The 26,950-nt window shown below is 37.4% G+C and overlaps 2 protein-coding genes across 4 annotated transcripts in view; one reads left to right on the top strand and one right to left on the bottom strand.

Annotated features, from left to right (window-relative positions):
- AP1AR (adaptor related protein complex 1 associated regulatory protein) overlaps positions 1-14,748 on the top strand; it is a 31,175-nt gene extending 16,427 nt beyond the window's left edge. Inside the window, exons 6-11 of one of the 2 annotated variants that reach the window (XM_082838271.1) lie at positions 896-994; positions 2,924-2,982; positions 3,805-3,878; positions 4,949-5,077; positions 8,187-8,448; positions 13,624-14,748. In XM_082838271.1, coding sequence (XP_082694397.1) covers positions 896-994; positions 2,924-2,982; positions 3,805-3,878; positions 4,949-5,077; positions 8,187-8,448; positions 13,624-13,792 — 792 coding nt within the window. In that variant the 3' untranslated portion in view covers positions 13,793-14,748. Of the gene's footprint in view, positions 1-895; positions 995-2,923; positions 2,983-3,804; positions 3,879-4,948; positions 5,078-8,186; positions 10,320-13,623 lie in introns of those variants that run through there. The other variant, XM_082838270.1, reaches the window with a different exon arrangement.
- A 1,001-nt stretch (positions 14,749-15,749) lies between these two features.
- Positions 15,750-21,836, bottom strand: TIFA (TRAF interacting protein with forkhead associated domain). Of its 2 annotated transcripts, none has more exons than XM_082838333.1 (3): positions 21,532-21,836; positions 20,892-21,119; positions 15,750-16,634 (listed from the first exon to the last, which is right to left on the bottom strand). In XM_082838333.1, the coding sequence occupies exon 3, from the start codon at positions 16,608-16,610 to the stop codon at positions 16,053-16,055; it is 558 nt and encodes a 185-aa protein (XP_082694459.1). In that variant the 5' UTR covers positions 16,611-16,634; positions 20,892-21,119; positions 21,532-21,836; the 3' UTR covers positions 15,750-16,052. The 2 variants fall into 2 exon arrangements, with proteins under 2 accessions (XP_082694459.1, XP_082694460.1); XM_082838334.1 differs by having other exon boundaries at positions 20,892-21,081.
- Between the last annotated feature and the right edge of the window lie 5,114 nt (positions 21,837-26,950).

Genomic DNA, 26,950 nt, shown 5'->3' with positions numbered 1-26,950 from the left:
ACATGCACCTTTGTGTTTAAAACTAACTTTAAAAATTACTCTGTTTCACAATAAGTGGTTTATTTTTTAAAATCTTTTTGTCTTGGATTTATTTATTCTTAGTAAGTGAACCAAGTACTTCTAACAATCATAAATGTTATATTTACTTTAATATGTTTACAGAGGTGGCCTGTAATTATAGTTTTGCATTCACTAAACTAAATGGAATACGTCATATTCCATTATACATTTAAAAATAGTCTGTTTAGTACCAATTAGTGATTTCAACAACATTAACTTAAGCTACACAATAGATGCTAATATTAGGCTAAAGAAAAATATTGTGTTTGATTTTTAAATTTGATTTGACTTGCAGTAGATTATCATTAAAGCAGTTCGTATGCTATTATGAATGGCAGGAACTTAAATTTGGAAGTAATTTTTTAATAACTTGATGGTAATAAAATACAGGACATGTGTATCAATGCACCATGAACTTTGTGAAAGCTTACTTCGCTTTGGTAGACAGTGATGTGATTGACCTTAGTTTTAAAGACCTTGGACTAAGGAGGGCCCAAACCATGAAACTAATCAGGGCGATCGGCATTGGAACGATTGTTGAGAATGAAGATCACTGCATATTCTAAGGAAAGAAACAGTTTTGTATTTATGCAAACTAGATGCTCTACTTTATAATTCAACTTCTAAAGAATTCTGTAACATGTTTGATATCATTTGAATTATTTTGTAAAAAGAGAAATGAGAAATCGCAGAAATTTAATTCTATTATGCTTTGTAGAGCTCAGTTATTTTTTTAATAATTTATTTTTTATTTTATAAATAGAAGCATTTTATTTTTAGAGCAGTTAGACAGGTTCTGATTTTTGTTAATCCTTATTGTTTTGTTCATGTACAGTTAGCCTTACAAGAAGAGAAGTTAAGACTAGAAGAAGAAGCTTTATACGCTGCACAGCGTGAAGCAGCCAGGGCAGCAAAGCAGCAAAAGCTCTTGGAGGTGAGGGGAAAAGACCCCGACATATATTAGGGCTGCTTTTCTCCTGATTTTCTTTGACAAATCTTAGTTGGGACTTTTTCCCCCTAGAATCAAGGGCTTCTTGTTCAACAACAAATGTATTTATTCCTATACTCTTAGGAATTTTAAAGGGAAATTAGTTGGTCTTTAACAGCTAGAAATAACATCAAATTATATGCTTGCTACTGAGTGCTGTTTAGCTTTAAATTACCAGAAGCTAATTCTTGTTTATCGCAAAAATGAACTTTATACTTTTCCAAAATTCAGCATTCTTTTGGAAAAATAAATATACTCTTAGATGAAACATTGCAAAACTAACCTTTAAATATCATTTCTGCAGCATTTTTTAGTTTATTTTGTGAGTTTTTTTTTTTTAACAATTTCTTGAACTGCTAGACTTTCTTATACTTCCTAAAATTGGGTAAGCTGAGCGATTTTGCCCCATAGGAATACTCTGTATTTCTCATCTTTATATTTGTGTCTTTGGGAGATTGGGAGTTTGGGTCTTGGGAAATCTTTGATGTAGTATCAGAAAAAACAACAGATTTATCATATCTTACCATGCTGTATTCAAACATGGCATTGTTATAATGCCAGACAGCTATTAATAATAGACATTTATGGAGCCCTGGCTAAGTGTCAGTAACTGTTCTGATTAGTTTACATGTTTTACCTTGTTTAATCGTCACAACAATCCTAGGAGAAAGGTAGTGTTTTTAATCCCCATTTTATAAGTGATGAAACCAAGGGACAGAGATGTTAAGTAACTTAAGATCCTACAGCTAATAAATGGCAGAGCCAGAATTCAAGCACTGCTTAGCCACTTTTCTATTTAGTATTTAGTATCTTCCTCCATCTTTTGCCTATGTGAACTCTACTGCAGTGTTAACTGAAGTGTAGTACAAGGATTATGTCACATAATTATTGTAACTTAGATGAACTAAAAAATCATATATCATTTTCTGTGTGATTTCTATGGGACCCATGCTCTTCATCTCTCTCTCTTTTTTCTTTTTGATGTTTCAACAGATTAATTAGATTATGTGAGGGAGTATCTTTTTTATTTTTATTTTTTACTAACTTCTAAGTAATGGGAAAGTTTAAAAATTAACTCACCTTCTACTAAGAAAGGAAAGTATTTTTCTGGTTATAATTTAGACATCTCTTTTTGCTATAATAAATTCTCTGCTGCTTACCTTTTAAAGACTAAAATGATTCCATATGCAAAATCTGAGTTCCTGAGTTTTTTCTTCCTTGAATAAATATTGATATGGGAACACATAGCAGTCTGTACACATATGCTGACACAAAGATACACAGATACATGCAAATTCATTTGATTTTAACAGTAGCCCTATGAATTTGCTAGGACAGTATTATAGCCATCTGTAATTTACAGATGAAGAAACAGAAAATAAAGGACATGCCAGGGACATACAGTAATAACTGTCAGAGCCATAACTCTGACAGGTTTTCTAAATCCTCTGTTTTTATTATTTCTGAGTCAAGCCAGCCAGGTCTTTTAGATTTTTTAATTGCTACTTATTTCACCCAGAATAGAACTTCATATACTGTTTTAACTATTACTTTCCAGTTATTAGAAGTTCTTAGGTGTAATAAGGAAGTCAGATATACCAATATATATTTTTTAAGTTATTTTTTAATAACAGTATGAATAGTCTGACCACTTAAGGATTATACACTGAAAAATTGAGAGAAATTCTACCCATGAATAAGAGGATATAGAAGTGAACAGTGATTAATTTAAGGAAAGAAAAACTTCAATGGAATAACTTTTAAAGTTTTTTTTTCCCCGAAACTAGAAAATAACACTTTCTGGCATTGCATGAATAGTGTTAAAAAACATAATTTTACAACAGAGTGATTTTGTGTTGCATTATGTTTCCAAAGCAAGAAAGACAGAGAGTTTTGCAGCAATACCATCCTTCAAACAATGGAGAATATCAAAGGTAAATAGTGAAATATACTTCTTCCCTTTGTGGTAGAAAATATTATTTCCAAAGAGAACACAGTACACCTCTGGATGCTTATATACATATTCATGTGTATATGTTGCATAAAAAGTGATTGCTTCTTGAAGACACTTGTAAGAATACTGAGAACATTTGCTTTCTTTATGTTGGAAAATGATCATCATTTATTTTAAATTGACTTTATTGCATTCTTAAGAGTGGTCACATCTTTCATACAGAATATGATGCAATAGCACACTGAATGCCTTTGGATAAATTGTTTATGCCTTGGTTGTTTGTGTTTTCCTTAGCTCCTCTCTTTTCTTATAATAAAGTTTATGTGTGATCTTTTTTTTTTTTTTGGCTGTGCCATGGCGCATGTGGGACCTTAGTTCCCCGATCAGGGATCAAACCTGTGCCCCCTGCATTGGGAGCAAGGAGTCTTAATCACTGAACAGCCAGGGAAGTCCCTATGTGATCATTTTTTAGAAGATGCATTTCAATGTCACATTTCCAGGAGTATTTCCTACTCACTCAAAGAAAATTGTTCATGCTTCATTATTGTAAATTACAAGTTAGACTTATGGCTAAGCTTTGGATTTTGACTTCAAGACTAACCAAAATCTTATTATTTTTCAGTTTATTGCTAGCATTAGGAAAAGTAAGACCTGTTTTGACTAGGTTATTCTAATTGTACAGCAATTATGAATTTGTATGGAATAGACCTTTTCAAACCAAAATGCCATCATTTAACTTAAGCATGAATTATGTTGTATCTACTATGAATATATAAAAAAAATTATTTCACTTTTATTACAGTTCAGAACCAGAAGATGACTTTGAATCTTGTTTGAGAAATATAAAGTCACAGTATGAAGTATTTCGAAGTAGTAGTAAGTCTTTTACAATATCTGCGTTCATTTTAAGGTTACTTTATGCCACGTTAAACAGATAATTGAAGATCCTGGCTCTGTTTTTCTAGAAGAACTTTCTGCCCTTCAATGTGTGTTGCCCAAATAAGTCAATTAACTAGTCCTTAATTATACAATTTTATCTTTCCTTTTTAAAAAGGAGTTGGAGAAACAGGAACAGACTCACAGATACAGAGAACAGACTTATGGTTGCCGGTGGAGGGGGGAAGGGGAAGGGATTGATTGGGAGTTGGGGGTTAGCAGATGCAAACTATTATATACAGAATGGATAAACAACAAGGGCCTACTGTATAGCACAGGGAACTATATTCGATGTCTCATAATAAACCATAATGGAAAAGAATATGAAAAAGAATATATATGTATTAACTAAATCACTTTGCTGTACAGCAGAAATTAACACAACATTGTAAATCAACTATACTTCAATAATATAAATTTTAAAAATAAATAAAAGGAGTTGGAGCAAAGAAAAACCTCAGGCTATTTCTGTAGATATGTATAGGGAATCAGGAATTCCTTTTTCCATTTCCACTCTGTTCTCACCTCTCCTCCTCCCAGAAAAGGGAAGCAGGTACACAAAAGTGTATTTATTTTACTTACTACAAATTATAAGATTAAACTTTTCTCCAAGTTTCAAAAGTCAGAACTCCTGTGCTCCCCAGATAGGGAAGAATAGTAGTGGTTCCTTTTGAAAATATAGGTGCTTTTCATTTATCATGTTTAGTTTTTCTTTTTTTTTGCCCCCTTTTGTAATTGACTATTAAAAATACTGCCTAGAGTTCATCATATTTTAAAAATTTATAATTCATTTAAATTTGCATGTGTACTGTGCTATATGGCAAAAAAAAGTAATAAGAAAGCAGGAAAAGCCCTTTATACTATTTCTAACAGAAACTTACCAGTGTAATGATTTCAATAATTGTTTTTTATGATGTTATGATTTGAAGAGAGGTGATTATTGCAAAATAAATGGTTGTAGTAAAAGAGTATAGCTCACCACATCTAATTGTATTTGGTGTATATTCTAGGACTCTCATCAGATGCCACGGTTTTGACACCAAATACAGAAAGCAGTTGTGATTTAATGACCAAAACTAAATCAACTAGTGGAAATGATGACAGCACATCTTTAGATCTAGAATGGGAAGATGAAGAAGGTATTTTATATTTACAATTTTCCTGAATATTTTTTTAAAGGAATTTTGCCTTTTTTTTTTTTTTAATTTTATATATTTATTTATGGCTGTGTTGGCTGTGCAAGGGCTTTCTCTAGTTGCGGCAAGCGGGGGCCACTCTTCATCGCGGTGCGCCGACCTCTCACTATCGCGGCCTCTCTTGTTGCAGAGCACAGGCTCCAGATGCGCAGGCTCAGTAATTGTGGCTCACGGGGCTAGTTGCTCCACGGCATGTGGGATCATCCCAGACCAGGGCTCGAACCCGTGTCCCCTGCATTAGCAGGCAGATTCTCAACCACTGGACCACCAGGGAAGCCCTACCTGAATATTTTTATTTAATATGTGTTAATTTATAGAAATCTACTTTGTGTTTTACTTTATTTAAACTGAAATGAATGCAAGGCCTTGAAAAATCAGTGTAAAAATTTCTTAGACTCTTATATTTTATCATTTGTTGTAAATTGTTTAGAAAGTTTCTGAATTCTTTTTTTTTAATTGTTTTTATTTTTGGCTGCATTGGTCTTTGTTGCTGCGCATGGGTTTTTCTCTAGTTGCGGCGAGTGGGGGCTACTCTTCGTTGCGGTGCATGGGCTTCTTATTGCAATGGCTTCTCTTGTTGCGGAGCGTGGGCTCTAGGTGCGCGGGCTTCAGTAGCTGTGGCACACGGGCTCTAGAGTGCAGGCTCAGTAGTTGTGGTTCACCGGCTTAGTTGCTCGGCAGCATGTGGGATCTTCCCGGACCAGGGATCAAACCCGTGTCCCCTGTATTGACAGGCAGATTCTCAACCACTGTGCCACCAGGGAAGTCTGAAAGTTGCTTAGTTCTTAGTGTTTCTTGAGATTTAGAAAATAAATGTTGTTTCTCATTTTAAGGTTTTTGTAATCCAGCCCATTTTACTCTGTAGGAATTACTGCCCGCTTGTGAGCAACCTAAAGCCAAAATTTAATTAACTTTTGGTTCATAATAAATAAGCAATTTGTTAGTTCTGTTGGTAGTACAAAAGCCATAACACAGACATGAGTTTGAATTTTACCTGGTATATCTTCCCAGCTATAGTACTTTAGATAGGTTTCTTAATCTCTCTAAACTGCAGTTAGTTCATCATAAAAAGGGAATTATAAACCTACTTTGAAGAATGATAATTCACTGTTATATACTGATGGTCTAAAAAAGCTTGGCACATAATAGACAGTCAATAAATATTTGAACAAATTAAATCATGAATGTTAGGAGGAGTAAATAAAATTTATATAAAACACCCAGTACATAGTGTGGCACATAGCAGGTACTCAAAATTATAGCTAAATGTGGACTTTTTTTTTTTTAAATATTCAGCTATTTCACTGAATAAGGCCCAAGTCTTTATTTTCATTTTAAGAAATAGGTAATCCCAAAAGGAAGAATCAGTTACAGAATATGGAACTTTAACTTTAATTTTTTTTAATATTCAGTATCAAATATTTCATAGAATTTTGAGATGGAATAGACCTTAGATATACTCTAGTTGAGCCATTTGTTTTATCAATAAAGAAACTGAATAACTTTAGCAAAGATTGCGTTAATTTACTTAAGTCTTCTCAGCTAAACACTGTTTCCCCAACCCTATACTTTTGTTATTGTGTATTTATATCCCAATCTAGATTTTAAATTTATTTTTATTTTAGCATCTTGTTCAATTTGATCTAAAGCCTTTCAGGTGTTTTAATTCCTGATTTGTCATCCTTGCTGTATGCTAATCAAATTTTTAGATAACATGACTTTCAAGTTTGTTATTCAAATTATTATAACAGAATTATTAAACTAGACTAGGTAGAGGACAGAACCCTCTAGAAACCTGATGATGTCTAATCCAGCTTCCTTTAGACATATTATTCAATTAAATACAAATCCACAAACTTATATTAGTCTCCAGCTCATATTTTTATTGTGTCTATAAGGATGATTTAGTTTGCTAGGTTGAGTGTGCAATTTTGGGGGAGTGACAGACAATAGTGATAGATTTATTTATTTTTTTAAAATGTATTTATTTGGCTGCACCAGGTCTTAGTTGTGGTATGCGGGATCTTTAGTTGCAACATGTGAGATCTAGTTCCCTGACCAGGGATCGAACCCCAGCCCCCTGCATTGAGAGCGTGGAGTCTTAACCACTGGACCACCAGGGAAGTCCCTAGATTTAAATGTTCTTTTATTATTGTAGGATCTGATTCTTTAAGCTCAGAAAACAAAATTATTGGGTGTGTCTAGAGATATTCTCTTATAATCTCTTTTCTTAGATTTTAATTCTATTAGCAGTGTTGATTCTGCACTTGCAAATTCAAATTTCTTTTCTGTCCTCCCTCTCTTCCTTCTGCCAAAATCATGTTTTTTTTTCAAAGATTTTTGATGCTCACTTTACTGATCAGTTTCTTTCTGTTCAGAATTAGATCTAGAACAGTTTACTCTAGAAATGTCTCTACTTTGTTATACTAGAGTCAGACTAGCAAAAGAGCACAGACTTTGAAGCCAAACTGCATGGAATCTGTTTCTTGCCCCACTACTTCTATTGCTATGTGACCTTGGGCAAATCACTTTCCTCTTTCTGCCCTAGTTTCCTCAACTGCAGAATGGGGGATAATGATAGTACTGTAGGTAACTTCATAGAGTTGTTGAGGATCAAATCAGTTAACATATGTCAAGTGCAAACAACATTAACTGGAACCTAGTAAGTGCTGGAAATGTGTATATTGTTATCATTATCATTAGAGTTACTATTATCTCTGAGAAATGAAATTGTCATCTAGGTAGGAAAGAAGTTTTGCAGACACACTAATTTGGCCGTATAAGACTAATAGCAATTGAAATCCTCCATGCATTCTGCTTTACTTATGGCTCTTCAGAAATTTCATCTTACTAGATTACCAGTGTTGCATAAAACTGTCCTTTGTTGAGTATTAATGTTCACTGTAGGATTATACCCTAACATTTCCCTTAAGAAAGGCTTCCGTATGACTGGCTTTTTAAGTTAATTCACAAATCAAGTCTGATAGTTTGTCTTTTAATATAGCTCTTTAAATCTTTACTGAGATTTTTAATAACCCTGCCCATATAATAGGAATGAATCGAATGCTTCCAATGAGAGAACGTTCCAAAACAGAAGAAGACATTCTCCAGGCAGCACTTAAGTATAGCAGCAGGAAGACTGGAAGTAATCCTACATCTGCCTCGGATGATTCCAACGGGCTGGAGTGGGAGAATGATTTTGTTAGTGCCGAAATGGATGATAATGGCAATTCTGAGTATTCTGGATTTGTAAATCCTGTATTAGAACTGTCTGATTCTGGCCTAAAGCAATATGATGTGGATCAACAAAAACGGTAGGGAAAAATTGTGTGATCTTGTTTATCAGTTATGACCAAATGTTTAAAACCAACTAGAATGTATAAATGGTTGTGCTGAGCCTTTTTGTAAGAGGGGAAGTAAGAAACATGTTATAAATGCTTATTAGAAAGGAATAGGAATGATAGGTTATATCTGAATTGCTTCAGATTTAAGTGCAATTTCATCATCTGCCTTCTGCTTTTCAAAAACAATTGAATGGTTCTGTCATGTTATTAATTAAATTTCTTTAACTCTTTTCTTCATAGCAATCCTGTTTACTGTTTGTAGATTTTCAGCTTTTAAAATAGTCTTATTAATTTCACCTTGAATGCTTTCTTAACTCTGTTTCAGTAGCTAACTGCGAAAGTATTAAGGCATTTTGTGTTAATTCTCAGCAGATGTGAAGGGAGCATGAGGAGGGACTGCCAGATTCAGATTCAGAATAGTGTTCCCTTTTCCAGCATTATTCATTCCTATGACTTACTTAAATTTTATTATGTGATAGTAAGCACAATTAATTTGAGTAGATGACCCGAAAGAAAAGCCGAAGTATCAGTTTCTTTCTACACTTGTTGCATATCCTACTATAATAATGTTGACTCAATCTGAACAAGGTATGTGATATGTTAAGATAATCTTTCAGAGTTTGGACACTTAAAGTGAGTAATCAAAAGATATTTAAGAAAATATATATACTTACGTGGGTTTTTTTGTGTTTTGTTTTTTTGTTTTTGTTTTTTTGCGGTACATGGGCCTCTCACTGTTTTGGCCTCTCGCGTTGTGGAGCACAGGCTCCAGTCACGCAGGCTCAGCGGCCATGGCTCACGGGCCCAGCCGCTCCGCGGCATGTGGGATCTTCCCGGACCGAGGCACGAACCCGCGTCCCCTGCATCGGCAGGCGGACTCTCAACCACTGCGCCACCAAGGAAGTCCTATACTTAGGTTTTTCACTTCCTTTTCTGTGCCACTATAAATGAATGTTGACTTTAATTGATATAGTAAATTTCTGTCATTTTTTAAAATTCTGTATTTCCAATGAATGGTCTTGAAAGATTTTACACAGAACATATTCTCTGTGCATGATTTATTAAGAAGGGAAAACCTGAAAAAGGTAATACGGGTATTTCAAAGTAAATAAAATCCTTTCTGGCATGAAAGAATCCATTGATTTTATTAAGCTTCCCTTTGCCTTGTAATACAACATGCTTTAATGGGATGGAACTAAGTAAATCAATATATATAACTGAATTTTATGATATACAGTTAATTTTTCTTTTCTCTAAAGTTTACGTATTAATTTAAAAGGCCAAGGATATAAGACACTCCCTGATTGCTTGTCTTGATTTTGCTGAGGATTGAATATGACTTTAGTAAGCAAACTGTTTTTCAATTTTTCCTTAGTGTTTTTTTTTTTATTTTTCTTGCAACAATGACAGTGCATGTTCTCGAAAATATAGGAAGGTCCAGATATAAATAGTAATTTAAAGTTCTTGCTATACTTTAAAAATATCATGTGGCCCTTTCAATATTTGAACTGCTGGGCAATGACATCTATAGTTTTGTCACCTTTTTTTATCTCATAGAAATAAATATGACACTTTAAATATGTAAATATATTAGGTAATGCTGTTATTTATGTCTCAACATAATTTAAGTTGTAGCTATGTCATTGGAAATATTTTAAAGATAATCTATATTCACGTTGCCTGTGTTATGCTTTTTAAAGTTTGTATACATCAGATGTATATTTTTGGTTTGGCATAAGCTACTATTGTAATTTTTCTTGGCATTTTGTTCATAAAGAATTTTTTGAAGGAATGGTAACTTCTCAAAGATTGTGAATAAACACATTTTTACATTTAAATAATTTGATTATTATAATAAATTATTTGATTATTACTAGTTTTACTCCATAAACATGCAACAGTTTTGACTCCTGGCTTGTAATTATTTTATTAAATCTGCTATGAAGACAAAAAAGAATGAATTGGTAAAGCAGGATGGAACTAAACTTGAAAATGTGTTTGAACTGCTAAGAAAAGGATATCAATTTTCTTGCTTTGTATGTTTATAAAAAGCACTAGAAATAACATTTATTCAGCAAATATTGGAGAATCTACTGTATCTGGTAGGGTGTTAGGGAGAGTGAATTTTATTTGATGTAGAATAGGAAGCCACTGACTTTTTGTAAGCCAGAGTGTACAGTGATCAGATTTGCATTTTCGAAAAATTCCTGTAGCTGCTATGTAGAGAATATGCTGTAGGAAGGCACAAGTGGATATATGTATAGTACTCCCAGTGGGACATGGTGTGGCTTGGATTGATAATTGCTATAGGAATGCAGAACACATTACCTTTAGAGGTAGACCAACAAGATTTTTTTTCAGTTTTATTGAGATATAATTGACACAGAGCACTGTATAAATTTAAGGTATACAGCATAATGATTTGACTTACATACATTGTGAAATGATTATCACAATAAATTTAATAAACATCTATCATCTCATAGATACAAAATTAAAGAAACAGGAAAAAATTTGTTTTTCTTGTGATGAGAACTCTTGGGATTTACTCTCTTAACTTTCATATATAACATACAGCAGTATTAATTATATTTATCATGTTGTACATTACATCCCTAGTACTTATTTATCTTATAACTGAAAGTTTGTACCTTTTGACTGCCTTCCTCCAAATTCCCTCTCCCCCTACCCTCCACCTCTGGTAACTACACATCTGATCTCTTTTTCTATTTGTTTGTTTGTTTGTCTGTTTTTGAAGTACAATTGACCTACAACACTATGTTAGTTCATGTTACACAACATAGTGATTTGGTATTTCTATACATTTCAAAATGATCACCACGATAAATCTAGTTACCATCTGTCACCATACAAAGATATTATTACATAGTTATTGACTATATTCCCCGCACTGTACATTTCATACCCATTACTCATTTATTTTGCAACTGGAAGTTTTTACCACTTAATCTCTCTCACCTATTTCTTTCCTCCCCTTACCCGCCTCCCCTTTGGGAACCACTGTTCTCTGTCTTTAACTTTCTTTTTTGTTATGTTTGATCATTTGTTTTTTAGATTCCACATATAAGTGAAATCATACAGTATTTGTCTTTCTCTAACTTATTTCATTTAGCATTATACCCTGTAGGTCCACCCGTGTTGTCGCAAACGGCAAGGTTTCATTTTTTTTTATGGCTGAGTAATAGTCACACACACACACCATGTCTTCTTTATCCACTTATCTATTGATGGGCACTTTGGGTGCTTTCATTATCTCTGCTATTGTAAGTAATGCTGCAATGAGCGTTGGGGTGTATATATCTTTTCTAATTAGTGTTTTTGTTTTCTTCAGATAAATATCCAGGAGTGGAACTGCTGAATCATATGGTAGTTCTATTTCTAATTTTTTTTTTTTTTTTTTTTTTTTGCGGTACGCGGGGCTCTCACTGTTGTGGCCTCTCCCATTGCAGAGCATAGGCTCCGGACGCGCAGGCTCAGCAGCCATGGCTCACGGGCCCAGCCGCTCCACGGCATGTGGGATCTTCCCGGACTGGGGCATGAACCCGTGTCCCCTGCATCGGCAGGTGGACTCTCAACCACTGTGCCACCAGGGAAGTCCTATTTCTAATTTTTTTGAGGAATCTCCATACTGTTTTCCATAGTGGCTGCACCAATTTACATTTCTACCAACAGTGCACAAGGGTTCCGTTTTCTATACATCTTTGCCAACACTTGTTATTTGCTGTCTTTTCGATAATAGCCATCCTGACAGATGTGAGGTGATACCTCATTGTGGTTTTGACTTGCATTTCCCTAATGATTAATGTTGAGCATCCTTTTATGGCCTGTTAGCCATCTGTATGTCTTCTTTGGAAAAAACGTCTTCAGGTCCTCTGCCCATTAACTGTAGGGTAATGCATTCAGCATGGTGCCCTGGCGACCTTGCTCACTTTGCATATCTGCATAGCCAACACTCAACCATAGCCTGACCCAGGTCTTGACAGGAACCCCTACGATCCTTCCTGGAACATGGCAAGACAGGCTGTCTTAGAGGAGCCACCACAAGGCCATTTATCATCTGCCTCCCTGGCTTGCAGAAGACTGCCATGAGGCAGTTTCTCATCCCACTCCCTGGTTCCAGCAAGGCAAGGGATGTTCGCCTCACCCGCATTCAGGTACAGATGTAGGCTAACAAGACTGCTTGGTTGGAGTTTAGAGTTAGCTCCTCAGTAACAGAGCTACCCTCCACTGAAGGCATTTGTCATCTGGCCCCCTCGGTTCAGTGTTAGCTCCGGACATCCCTAGCGACCAGGGATGTGGGACACTGACTCCTCACTGGTCCTGCTTTTTCTGTTTGTGTAAGTAATAAACTGTCTAAATCTGTTTGAGTTCATTGCCTTTCTGTTGGCCAAATCTATGGAAGTATGACAGCCAAACTAGCAGCTACAGCTACTCTTGATGATAACTTATTGGTTTCTGACTTAATAAATGTAGTGGGAGGAACAGGTTTGGGAAATTGGAGGAAATTAAGAGCTCTGTTTTGTAAAGTTAAATTTGAGGTATTTATTTTTAAAAAAACCTGAATGAAGATGTCTGCCAAGTAGGTGATGGGATATATGTCTACAGCTCAGAGAAGAATAGGTACAAGTTTAGGAGTCAGTAGTAGGTAAATAGTAATTTAAGTAATTATTCCAGCTGAGATCCCCCTGAGGAAGCAGACAGGCAGAGAAGCCCAATTAAGTGTTGCCCTTCAGAAGTTGGGGGTAGAGAACAGGCCAAAAGAAGCAGATAGGGGAGGAATTTGAGGAACCAAAGAATGTGGTGTCACCATAGCCAGAAAGAGAGGAGTCAATGATATCAAATGCTGCTTGGGCACTGAGAGAAAGGGCAGGTGCATCAGCTGGGCTTGGGAACATGAATATTGCATGTTCCATTTTTTCAAATGAAGGGATGGAAACTGAGAAGTATCTTGTAAGGGGTGAAGAATAAAGAATGGCCAGTGTAGACAATTATTTGAAAAGTTGCGGTCAGAGCAGAGAAATGGGGTAACTGGAGGGTATATGGAGTTGTGTGAGGGTTTTAAGATGCTAGAACTTTTAAAATGGTATAACCAGGAATTATGCCTGCTTTTATTTTTCTTTCCAGTAATTGGAGCGTTGTGCAACTTGTGGGGATCTTAGTTCCCAGACCAGGGATTGAACCTGCGCCGAAGCGCAGAGTCCTAACCACGGGACCGCCAGGGAATTCCCATGTCACACCTTATTTTGACTGTCTAACCCCAGAAGTTTCCTGTTTTAAAATATTACTACCTTGATTTGGGTTTTTGAGAAATGATTCCACGAACAGTATTAAGAAAGCCGTTGTGTTCCCCTGCATCTCACGATGATCTCTTCTATGAAGGTGCTAGTAAGCAATGCCAAACTGGCTCATCTCTAGTCCCTCAGTGGCCTTCCACCAGCAACAAAATGTTGAAACCAGCATCAGTCTAAAACCACTGCTTTCCTATTTTTTTCACCAGTGTCCCTGCCCTAAATGCATCGCTTAGAGAGATACCTGGCCAAATAAATATTTTCATGTAGGTTGTTTAGTAGAATGATGAGTGATTGGACTTGGGTACAACTCATACCAACTAGAAGCCCAGTAAATTCCAATCACAATTTTCCAAGTGCTCATCCTCCGTCATCACCTGAAATGGAAGATCTAATTGTTTCAATCAGGCTCCAGAAAGTAAAATGGTAACCTTACCTGTTATTTTAACAGATGATAACAATTACTGTAAGGAATTAAACAAGTGTTAGAGAACTGGAAATGTTAAAAGGGCCATGAGATAACATGGAATCAGCTACTAAATATATACACACAAAATGTGAACAACAGTTATCTCCTAGTAGTAAAGATTATAGCTAATTTTTCCACAAGGCATATTAAAATTAATACTACACTCATGTTAGAGCCTAAAAGTAATGCTTCTTCAAGTCAGTCAATGCAGTAGATAGTAGAGACAGAATCTTCTAGAATATGGTTATATAATCCCATAGCATATGAGACTCCACCATTGGAAAGCACCCCCTTGTCATAAAGTTGCAGGTTCAAGAAGAGACTGCCTATGACTGTAACACTGGCACCAATTAATACACCCCTTTACTTAAAGAGCGCAAGAAAAATCAGTTTCCTGGGACAAGTGAGTCCTTAAGAGGTGAACAGCGAGTCTCACAACTTAGCTGCAGTACCTAGTATCAAACACCAACATTTTTGTTTGCCCTCACCCACACCCCACTGTGGCCATTTTTTGAGAAAACTCTTTTCTTATCCACATGGTCACTGACTGGAGCAGCCATTATTTAACGTGACCTGTGGCAAGTTGGTTGGTAGATAGGTGGGCACCTGACACAAGCTGACCCTTCTCTTGGACTGGAATTGGGAGATAAGGTTCTCTTTGGGTGGGTGATCGGTAACATATAGAACTTGGGAGCTACTGGTGGCCATGTGCCTCCATGCGGGGTGAGGAACAAATAATGGAGCCAATATGCATTGAGGGGCACAGCTGGATGTGTCTGAATCCCCAGCCACAGCCTCTGCCTGCGGCCTACTGCAGTCCTCCCTTAAGAGCAGTCTAAAAACAGTTCCTCCCTTTCTTCAGAGTTTCAAAGAAAATGGTTAGAGAATTAAACTTTGACTTTATTATGTATATGGATGCTGCTAAAATTTTGAATTCATGGAATTTAAAACTCTGTAGTACATAAAAAACTATTTAAAATTTGGTAATAAAAATGAAAAATTGGGAATCCCTGGCAGTCCAGTGGTTAGGAGTCGGCACTTCCACTGCCAGAGGCCAGGGTTCAATCCCTGGTCGGGAACTAAGATCCCACAAGCCATGTGGTGCAGCCAAAAAAAAGGAAAAAGAAAAAGAATTCTAAGCTTAACACAGTGGTTTGTTAAAATGTTTAAAATATTGGTTTTAGATACTGAATACAGATAAGGAAAGCGGTATTCTTGGGAATAAACAGTATAAGTCCTATAGAGAAAAAAAACAGAAAATCAAGGTATTATTGCTCAAATAAGTCTTCCCATATTAAAACCACAATGACACACTAAAAAACATGATGCTCTGTTCCAATGCTCTGGTACAAGTACCAACAGGCTACAACACCCATAATAACTTGTTTGTAGCCCTGACCTTGAAAACAAATGACTACTGTGAAATAATATGACCAAACCAAAACTTACAAACCAAAATGAAACAATATAAAACATAGGACCAAAATCAGGCATAAGAAGAAAGTAACATAACCATATTTTGAGAATACTATTCCTTCATCACAAAGGATACTATTTGTACATTAATGCTCACAGATGTACACGTACAGTAATTCTTCACATATCCAGCAATGCAACAGGTAACTAAATCAATGACTAACACAAGTTACAGACTTCAAATGATAACACCAGATCTCAAATTTGACAAAGTAATAGATGACAGTAATATACTACACTAAGAAACTCTTAATAAGTGGAATGTCTGTAAAGTGTCTACAGAGTTCTTCATCCTTCATGATTCCCTTAGCCCTGTGCGTTTACCATTCATTTTCACCCATTTCTATAGGAGAATTGTTTTGGGTGGAACAGGATGAATAACTGCCACACTCAGGTATGCGCTTCTGTGGCAGCCAGTTGTTTTCTTGCAAGAGTGGTCTTGTCGACAAAGAAAATTCAATCTCAAAAAATTGTAATGACTCTCCATCTTCCTTCTCCATCAGGAACTGATAGTCCCCAAACCTAACGAGGCATTTGTGTGGCAGGTCCATTTTATTTAGGTAGCCCAGCTCCTTGTTGTCCACAATCAGTTTGGTCTTCTTACTCATATTTTTAATTTCAAAAGAGAGAACTGAGCTATCAAACTTTTTAAATAGCTGCAAAGAAAATTGAACTCGGGAAACCTGTTTGTCCTTAAAGGTATAATGACAGGTGTTGGAATTTCGGCCAAATTTCACCACTTCGCTGGAGGGGAGTTTTTCTCGGTTAAAAAACCTTATTGATTGGAATATTCCATTTTGCTGGTGGCCAGGATGGTAAACAGTCATCTGGAGACAAGTTACTGTCTCTTCTGTGTCGGCATCTTCGAAATCAGACATGACGTACACCAGAATCTGACCCGCCTGCAACAATCAAGTCAGCACATTAGTTCACTCCCATACATCAGGCATTGAGATCTTTGATTCTAATATTTTGATGAAAATCTTCTGATTTATTTAGACTTTAAGAAAACAATACATAGGCAGGATACTTTCAGTTAATGAGTAGATATGTGAAATCTTATACCAAACCCCATACGAACTGGTGCATTACTTTTTCCTCTCTATTTTTCATTTCTAGTTTGACAGTAAGACCATACATATAATCTGGACGATAACAAGGAATGACTATTGATAAAGTAATTTGGGGGGAGCATAAAGAAACTTCCATTCCTTTTTCATTTAAATAGAGTGACTTGGTCCCAGACCAAACATGACAGCTGTACTTTAAACAGAAAATCAGGAATAAAGAAATGAAGATATACACATGAAGAAAACCTACAGTTTATTAACTGAATTAAAACTTAATGTATTATGAATTTTCTATTGTTTTGGGTGGAACAAGATGAATAACTACCACACTCAGGTATGGGCTTCTGTGACTTTTGAGGTATTATGTATTATCCTGATTAAAGACATGTAAAAGTTATATACAAATAACTGCAACATTTGTCCTTTATATCCTGACTTAGATTTCTAGGCGGTAAAGGGTTAAAAATAGTAAATGCTTTAAAAGTTTACTTTATCCTATAATTTTTTAATTTAGACATTACACACTTTTTATTTAAAAAAAATATCTCCATGAGGTAGTTCTAAATATCATAGTCTGTACTTGTACTGGAATTATTCATTTTTGTCAATGGTTCCTAATGACTGGACAAACTGTCATTAGCCACAAGCAGCTCAATCTAACTGCTGTTAACCCATCCCTCTAGAGTGCACGGCCCCGTGGTGCCCTCCACCTCCAACTCACTATATGTACCTTTAATAATCAGTGGAGTAGTTTAAGCAGTAAAACAGACAGAATTAATTATTAAAATCTATGAGAGGTTATTTTGACCCAAAGCTGCCATTTTAAAACCAATTTATTTTAAAAGAATTACACGCACATGATTTAAAAATTCAAACACTTAAAAAGGATTTTTTTAAGTATCTTCCCTCCACCCTAATCCGTTTTTTATTCTTCTAGAGTCAACCACTATGTTGCTTTTATCCTTACAGAAGTCTTCTTTACACCTCAAGCAAAACTGTGTGCACTCAAAGACACATAACACATTTCTACACAGAGAGAAAAAAATTTCTTACACAAATAGGAACATACTGTATTTAGTTCTAGACCTTGTATTTTTCAATTAGTAACACAAATGGGTGATTTTTTTCCATATCTATACATATAAATATACCTCAATCTTAAACAGCTGCATAGAATTCCTTTAATCTAGTGTGGTAGTAAATTATACCAGTTGGTAGAGTGATGCTGAGTGCTCCCTGCATTCCTTAAATACTATACAGTATTTACAGTGGGGTTTGGGGAGCAATAGCCTTAAGCGAAGTTGATTTGTAGTTTTATTGGTTTTTGTTTGCCATCTATATTAGACACTGGTATCAAAATTATGCTGGTTAAAAAGAAAACAACAATGTTTTCCTTTTCTTTCCATGCTTGCTACTGTTTACTTTTAAAATACAATCTTCTGTTTTTCAAAGTTGTGTTGCAAAAAATCAAACTCAGTTTATTCAATTACTTAACAAATAACTAAGCAAAATTTCTTTTTTATTGATTTAGAAACGTAGTTTTAGTTTTAAATTTACTTTCATAATAGGTTCTTTTTGGACATTATTTTACCATATTGCCTTACCCAAGCAACAAATGTCCAGCTATAAGCAGAAAAAGAGAAAGGAATGCTCAGAATCTTGGAGCAAGGGTGATAAAAATTACTATGAAACCAAAGGCAGCAAGAATTAACACACAGTGGGTAGAACTGGTTAATCACCATGATTTGAAAATACTTTAATTACAATAATAAAGTCGTTATTCAAGAAACAGCTTAGAATAAATATAATAAATCATGAGATGATGCAATTAATGGTTGACAGGAAAACAATTAGCTGATAACAAGTAAAGAGCCTAAAAAGAAAGAGCAAGGGCTTCCCTGGTGGCGCAGTGGTTGAGAGTCCACATGCCGATGCAGGGGACATGGGTTCATGCCCCGGTCCGGGAGGATCCCACATGCCGCGGAGCAGCTGGTCCCGTGAGCCACGGCCGCTGAGCCTGCGCGTCCGGAGCCTGTGCTCCGCAACGGGAGAGGCCACAGCAGTGAGAGGCCCGCGTACAGCAAAAAAAAAAAAAAAAAAGAAAGAGCAAGAATCTGTCATGATTTCCACCTTGTCTAGGATACACTGCCATCACTCTAATTCATTCTTGGACTTTGGACAATAACAGTTCCAAAAGGAGACCTGGATTTTAAAACATGGTATATTCTGGATACAGTCTTTTGGTAACACCCAAATTTGTGTTTTTGTGTTTTTTATGTAACCTAGTAGCTTAGAATTAATTCAGTCTTTTGAGAAAATCCACCATCAAGAAAATTTTGCCCCGTACAGGCTCTTATGCCTAGTACCCAGGGGAGATATATTAAAGGAAAATTTGGCATTCTGGCTTATAAATCAGTGGCTATAAGTGTCTTGGGGTGACTCAATTCTAAGCTTTTGATGAACTTCTGGGTTCACAATTGTAACCTGTGTTACTATCAAGTATTTGCTGCCCCTCACTACCAGGCCTATCTCTACTGGTTCTGCCCCTTTAGAAAGATGATACTTCCCACTCCAGTGACAACCATATCAACGAAATGTGAATGGAAGTAACATGAAGCTTATTTCCGAGCGCAGGTTTTAAAAACCACTGTGTAGATAGACCTGCCTCTTCTCTTTCCGTGTGCCACCTCGGTGCTCCACAAAAGTAGCAGCTCAGCGTGGGCTCCCAGAGGGAAGGGCCAAAGACAGAGCCATAGAGACTCATAATATAAGCAAAAATTAACCCTTCTTGTAAGGTGTTACTGAGCCATAAGGTACCCTGACACATGTACTCACCTATCTTATGAATGTATGAAATGATAACAAAGCCTGACAGTAACAAAGGCTGCTACTTACTGTATGCCTTTCATGTGCCAGGTACAGGGCTAGCCCTTTATACGTACTGTCTTACTTAATTTTCAAAATAACGCTGTGAATCACCGCTTCACAGATGAGGGAGCTAAGTCTCAGAGGGCTTATCTAAGTAACCCAGGTCACAAAGACAGTGTCAAAGGCAGGATTCACACAACAGAAATGCACCCTCTCTCTTGCCCACTACAAACATTACTCCCAAATACCAGTTACTTCACAAACTATAGCAGCTAACCAGTAGAGAAGAGGGCCACGGAGGTGTCTGTCAGAACTAGCAGGACACCAACCTAGAATCTAGCGTTGGGGAGGCAAACACACTGTTACTGGCTCCTCATAAGAGGAAGAGGCTGTGAAGCACCAGGTTACTTCGATTATCAGTTAACCTTAAGCCTTCGTGTATGGATGTTGGCAGGTCACTAATAATTATAGCGGGTTGTTAGGGAGCTCCAAAATTTAGGAAACCATGGTATCTGACCTCAAGGAACTCAGAAACTAACATTCATTAGTTTGCAGAGCTGCAAGTTCCCTCTACAAAGTGACCTGAATCTCTGACATTTCAGAGTGGTCAGTAGAAAAACAGAAAAGACAGAAACTAACAAAAAAAACCTAAAATAATAAAATTGTTGGATTTTTTATTTAAAAAGTCACTAGCGTGCAGGTGCTCAAAAGCAGCTTTTTCAAATCTGTTTGGCCTAAGTTATCAAAGAAACAGTAACAATGAGCTTATATAGTGGTATCAGTGGTTACCTCTGGAGAGGGAAACTGGGATTGACGGTGGAAAGGAGACTTGTCACTGCACGCTCTGTACTTTCGGAATTTTATACCATGTGCATCTAATATCTATTCAAACATATAACAAATATTTTCTTTACAAAGTCACAAACCATCTGATTTTTATGGAACTAAATGGAGTTGGAGATTATCATCAAAGTGGGTTTAAACCATGATCTCTGACATCAAAAAGCTGTAAAACACTGTAATGATGTCTGACATACAGTAATATTTGTGTTAACAAATGAACTAAAATAACTTTGCTGGCACTGAGCTAATAGGAAGGGAAGAGAAACTTGGAAGCACAGCAAAAGACAACTATCCTGACCCCCCTCACCAGGTCATCGCCCTGTAGTGTGGCTTTGAAGACATCCGTGAACGCTATTGTTCAGCAGAATCAATACTTACTTAAGTAACAGGTCTTGCTAAAGGAGTCGTGAAAACCAAAATCAACAGGACAAAAACCTTAGTAAAGCTCTGTTTTTTCCAGAGACGATGTCTTCTTTCTCCCACTGTGCCTTGTAGCCAGCCAACATTGCAGAGTCCGGTTCTCCGTGGCTGCGGACTTCCGCTGCGAGGCTCAGGGTGTATTCTCGCTCTAGAAAATTTGGGAAATTCCTCCTTTCAATCTGAAAGCTGGAGAAAGTCCCGGGAAACAACGGATTACGTTATTTTCCTAACCAAATAGGCTGAAGCAAGGCAGGTCTACATGCAACCGCTCGGTGAGCTACACTTCATAAATGGAATTCCTTTTTGTTTACTGACTAGAGGGGGGAAAAAAACTTTGCAAAGCACAGGAAAGTACAAGGAAAACCCATCTCCAATATTTCCTTTCAGTGCTCCCTCGCTCCATTTATAAATATTCCTACAGTTTGGGATCACGCCGTAAATAATCGCTCAAGCGTCTGCCCGCAGCCGAGTCCGCGGGAGGGGCAGATGACTCTACGCAACGCCCCGGAAGACCCCTCGACAAAGCTTCCCTCTCCGGGCGATAAACAGAAAAGACGCAGTCCCCACTTTACACCCCAGACCTCCCCTAGACAGGTACCTTGGGGTCCCAGAGTCCGTGAACTTCCCTTTGCTTTCCGGGCTAGGCACGAGGTCAAAGGACGCGACCTGGAGGAGGCCCTGGATCGAGGGGTGGTCTCCGCCCGCCGGCCGCGCCGCCGCCACTGCGGTCTGCGGTGCGAGGAGGGGGAGCAGATGTGAGCCGAAGCGGAGGGACAGGGCCGAGCGGGGAGAGAGGGACGCAGACGCAACCCAGCCGGGGCCGCGGGGTGCTGCGGCTTTCAGACGCGGCGGCACGCACGGCGACTCCTTCCGTCGGCCGGCCGAGTGCGCCCTTCCGCTGAGCCCTTAATTCCGAAAGCGCGGAGATTCCCAGACTCCACCCCGGCCTTGCCAGCCCCACTCCGGCCCCTGCCTTCTCCGTGTCCGACGCTGCCCTGTCAGACCAGAAAGCCCAGCCTCCAGGCCGGGTGGGATGCGAGGTAAGCCGGCGAGGACCCCACCTCCCAAACGAGGGCCCTTCCGAAGAGGGCGTGGCTTTCGAGCCGGATTTTGAAAAGGGGACTGAATCACTTCAACATTAAGGGCGACTTCCCCCCACACACTGGGAGTGTTGGCCTGGGACCAGCGTGGGGAGAGGCGAGGTGTTGAATTAACCATCAAGCAAGACAGGTGCGGGGCGCACGTTATTCTTATGCAATCCTCACAGTCGGGAGAGTAGGTCCACTTTACAGGTGAGTCAACTGAGGCCCAGAGAGTGATTAAGTTTCTGAGCGAGGAAGAGGCAGAACTTGCTCCAGAGCTCCTGATCAGCCTCCTGGTACCCATGGTGCCCTCACCTTACACCCGAGCATCCAGGCGCTCCCTGTCTCCCCATCTACCTGAAGGCAGTCCTCACTCAACACCCAGGGTCTCGGGTTCCAAAAGTAAGGGCTAGTACCTGATGCAACAGGAAACAACCTCCCAGGAGTCCTTTATAGCTTAGAGTAAATAAGATGATACTATTTTCCTGCCTCAGGGAGAAGATCTGGGATGAACTAAAGGTGGAGAGAGCATAAAGACAATAGGTGTCTAGAGGGAGACAGGAGACTGTATGAAGAGAAAAAGGGCTGAGAACAGCAGTGGGGGGGACAAAGCTTCTGGTGATCGAGGTCATACTGGCTTACTTACTTCAAAGCTTGGGAAACCGCCCACCAACTCTGGTAAATGTCTGATGGAAGCCGCTCATTTGTCTGGGTTCCATCCTTGACTTCAGGAGAGGGCTTGTTTATGGGTCTGTTTCACTGGTAATAAAATAACAGTGATGCTTGCTGCGTCACCACTTGATAAAGAGGTTCTGAGGAGGGGTTAAGTATTGAACTCTCAAAGTTACATGTAATCAAGAACCATAAGCATGAGGAAGGACCGGTGCATCTATAAGTGAGGCAGATTCCTGTAAGGCTGCAATTTTGTTCGTTAATCATCAACACTTACTATTTCTCCCCTGAAAGACAGTCACAGTATCTTCTTTCAGTCAAAGAACATTAGAGCAGGTGGAAGATAAGACATGCAATTTGACTACACCAATAAGCTCACACAATGAAATAGGATTACCGGAATTGGAGTTTCTGATCTCTAACCTTTAAAATTAAATGAGATGTGAAAATGCTTTATAAACTGCAAAGGACTATTTAAGTAGGTGTTATCGATAACACTAATCGAGAAGATGCAACAACTGTTAAAATTCATGATGCTGAACATTATTCCATTTTTCTCTTTCCTTTAAGATGACTTATTTGATTTACTAAATGACCCAAAATGAAATTTGAATAAGCCTTCAATTCCAGATCAGTATCTAATCTCAGTAATGGTTTTCACCCTCTGACAACTGGTTGAAAACAATGGGCCTTGAACTGAAAATGGCTTGTGCAAGTTGAGAAACAGCCAAGAGTGCACATATGAAAAGTTTCTGTTCCTTAAAGGTTTGAAGGGACAGTTGGTGGCGGCTACCTGCTCCTGGTTTCAAACTATGCTACAAAGCTTTATAATCAAAACAGTATAGCACTGGCACAAAAACAGACACAGATCAATGGAACAGAATAGAGTCCAGAAATAAACCCATGCACCTATGGTCAATTAATCTAGACAAAGGAGGCAAGAATATGCAATGGGGGAAAGACAGTTTCTTCAATAAATTGTGTTGGGAAAACTGGATAGCTACATGCAAAAGAATAGAACTAGACCACTTTCTTACACCATAGACAAAAATAAACTCAGGATGGATTAAAGACTTAAATGTAAGACCTGAAACCTAAAAGAAAACATAGGCAGTGTACTCTTTGACATTGGTCTTAGCAATATTTTGGGGGTGTCTGTCTCCTCAGGCAAGGGCAACAATAGCAAAAATAAACAAATGAAGGTACATCAAGCTAAAAAGCTTTCACTCAGTGAAGGAAACCATCACAAAACAAAAAGGCAACATACTCAATGGGAGAAAATATTTGCAAATGATATATCTGATAAGGAGTTTGTATTCAAAATATACAAAGAACTCATACAACTAACATCAAAAAAACTAACATTAAAGAAAGGGTAGAAGACCTGAGTAGACATTCTTCCAAAGAAGACAATACAGATGGCCAACAGGCACATGAAAATATGCTCAGCATCACTAATCATCAGGGAAATGCAAATCAAAACTACAATGAGATATCACCTCACATCTGTCAGGATGGCTATTATCAAAAAGACAAATAAATATTGGCAAGAATTTGGAGAAAAGGAAACCCTCCTGCACTGTTGGTAGGAATGTAAATTGGTGCAGCCACTATGGAAAACAGTATGGAGAGTCCACAAACAATTAAAAATAAAACTACCATATGATTCAACAATTCCATTCTTCTGGGGTATTGATTCAAAGGAAGCGAAAACACGAATTTGAAATTGTATATGCACCCCAATGTTCACTGCAGCATTATTACAATAACCAAGATATAGAAACAACCTAAGTGTCCACCGATAGATGAATGGATAAAGAAGATATGGTAAATATATACAATGTTATATTATCCATAAAAAGAATGAAATCTTGCCGTTTATGACAACATGAATAGACTTAGAGGGCATTATGCTACGTGGAATAAGACAGAGAAAGATCGATACTGTATGATTTCATTTATATGTGGAATCTAAAAAAAAAGTGAACAAACAAAACAAAACAGAAACAGATTCATAGATACAGAAACCATACAGGTAGTTGTCAGGGGAGAGGGGTATGGGAAGGTGGACAAAATAGGGAAAGGGGATAAAGAGGTACAAACCTGCAGTTATAAAATAAAGAAGTCACAGAGATGTAACATACAAGATAGGGAATACCGTCAACAATATCGTAATAGCTTTGGTGAGAAATGGTAACTGGACTTATCATGGTGATCATTTCATAAAATATAACAATATCGAATCACTATGTTGTACACCTGAAACTCATATACTAAGTCAACTGTACTTCAATTTTAAAAGATTTTAAATCACTAATATGTAAATTAGGCAAAGTACTCTGTAATAATTGCTTCATTTTGTTACTGTTTCTGTTTGTGTAAAACCACTAGAAACATTTTTAATAGAAGAGATTATTTTACAATTCTACTACAGATTTTACTTTTTTTACTGTTATTCAAGATCAAAGTTTAAATACAGTAACAGTAGCATTTACAGAGAAACATGAACATTGTTCTTTGATAATGAAAATGTCTTTGCTGTTAAAGGAACACAATAGGACTTTATGTGATGAAAGTTTACTAGATATTACAGGAAGAGGTTTATAAAATATCCTCATCTCAGCCTGTGATTTCTCTGAAAGCAAGAGAATTACTAAAAGCCCGTGTGAAAATACTTCAGCCAAAGTAACATCAGTCTGAAGAAATGTAAGGATTCCAGCATGTGCTACCATCACGCATGTGCTGATGAGAACATACCTACTGAAAAGCACTTTTTAGGGCCTCTTATTTGCAGATTTCCGTTTCGGAAAGGAGCAAAACAATTTTTGTTTTGGTTTCGATGTGGTTGTGTCATTTTGACAAACCCGTTCTTTGATTTTGAAGTTTCAAGAACTTTCTCTTGCACTCAGAACTGCTCATGAGTTTTCAACATCTTTTAAATTACACGGAATGTGGATAGACTCCTTTCCTGTGAGTTTAATGAAGGAAGGCTTTGGATGGCTTTAAAGCTTGGTTAACTTCACTTGACACAGCCAAATGCTGTGAGTGTTGCTGGGTATATATGGAGTAAGCTAAATGCTTTCTGGAGGGTTTAAGTATTCCTAGGCTGCTAATTAGAGAGATTAAAAGGAACCCTTCAGAGAAATGGTACCTCAAAGGTCAGACCAGAATTGTTTATCAAAGCAAAACAGAAGAAACACTAGGCATCTATATTGTTGATACCAAAAAAAACAGGGATTTACTATCTGAATTAGTGATGAATCATATAATCTGGAAATAACATAAAATGCCTACAATCCAATAAATTTCTATCTAGCTTTGAACAATTTGAAATTTCCAAATCGTATTAATGTTAAACAATAAAGTAAAATTTTGTCTCAGCTCTCATATTCAATTGATGATGTCCCCTTCAGTAACTGTTTCCCCTTCTATCACTACCACTCACCTCCATGATATGGGTTGCAACATAATTTCTAATTCAGTTACTTCCATGTTTGGAATTACAAAAATATTTGTCCATGGAAACAATCTAAAAAACTGCTTTTAGATACTTTCACTAGCCCATAACTAAGCTGATATACCTGAAAGCCTACTGTATTTCACTTAAAAATCAAAAATAGAAGAAGCTAATTTGTGGTAATACAATTGCACACTATAGAAAAAAAATAGAAAGTGTTGCTTTTTTGCGTTGCCTTGTGGCAACTGGGTTATACGATACTCGCCTTGTGCTCGGTGCACTCTAAGCACCTTGGATACAGACTCATCTAACTCTCCCAGGCCCAGCTAAAATGTTCAGATTCAGAGTGACTCAGTTCAGGAGTGTCCCATCTCAGGGCTGATGCTCTCTGCAAACCTGTGAAAACATTCAGAATCAACTGAGATAACTCACTTAGCTCTTTTCCCATTATCTGCTAAATGGGAGACAGGAGTAGGCCCAAAGTATTAAGAATGAAGGAAAACTAGCCTAGACTTCACTTTCTCCCTATTTGGGGGTCAAGCATCTGCAGTTAAAACAACTTAGATCTATGTGGAAAGATCTGATGGATGCATCGCTAAAGCAAAAAACCAAAGTGCAGAACAAAAATGCTATATTTGTAGGGGGGGAAAATGTCTGTTAATGCATGAACTATCTACAAAGAGATCCAAGAAATGGAACTGTATACCTGTTAGTCTGAGAAAAAGAATTTGGGAGACAGAGGGCAGAATGTGGAGGTGGGAGAGATTTTTCATTGTGTACTTTTTCAAGCTGTTTGGATCTTGGTC

This window comes from Leucopleurus acutus, assembly GCF_964270905.1.
Source record: "Leucopleurus acutus genome assembly, chromosome: 4".
In the NCBI taxonomy this organism is placed as follows: Eukaryota; Metazoa; Chordata; class Mammalia; order Artiodactyla; family Delphinidae; genus Leucopleurus; species Leucopleurus acutus.
This window is presented reverse-complemented; position numbering and strand designations above follow the sequence as displayed.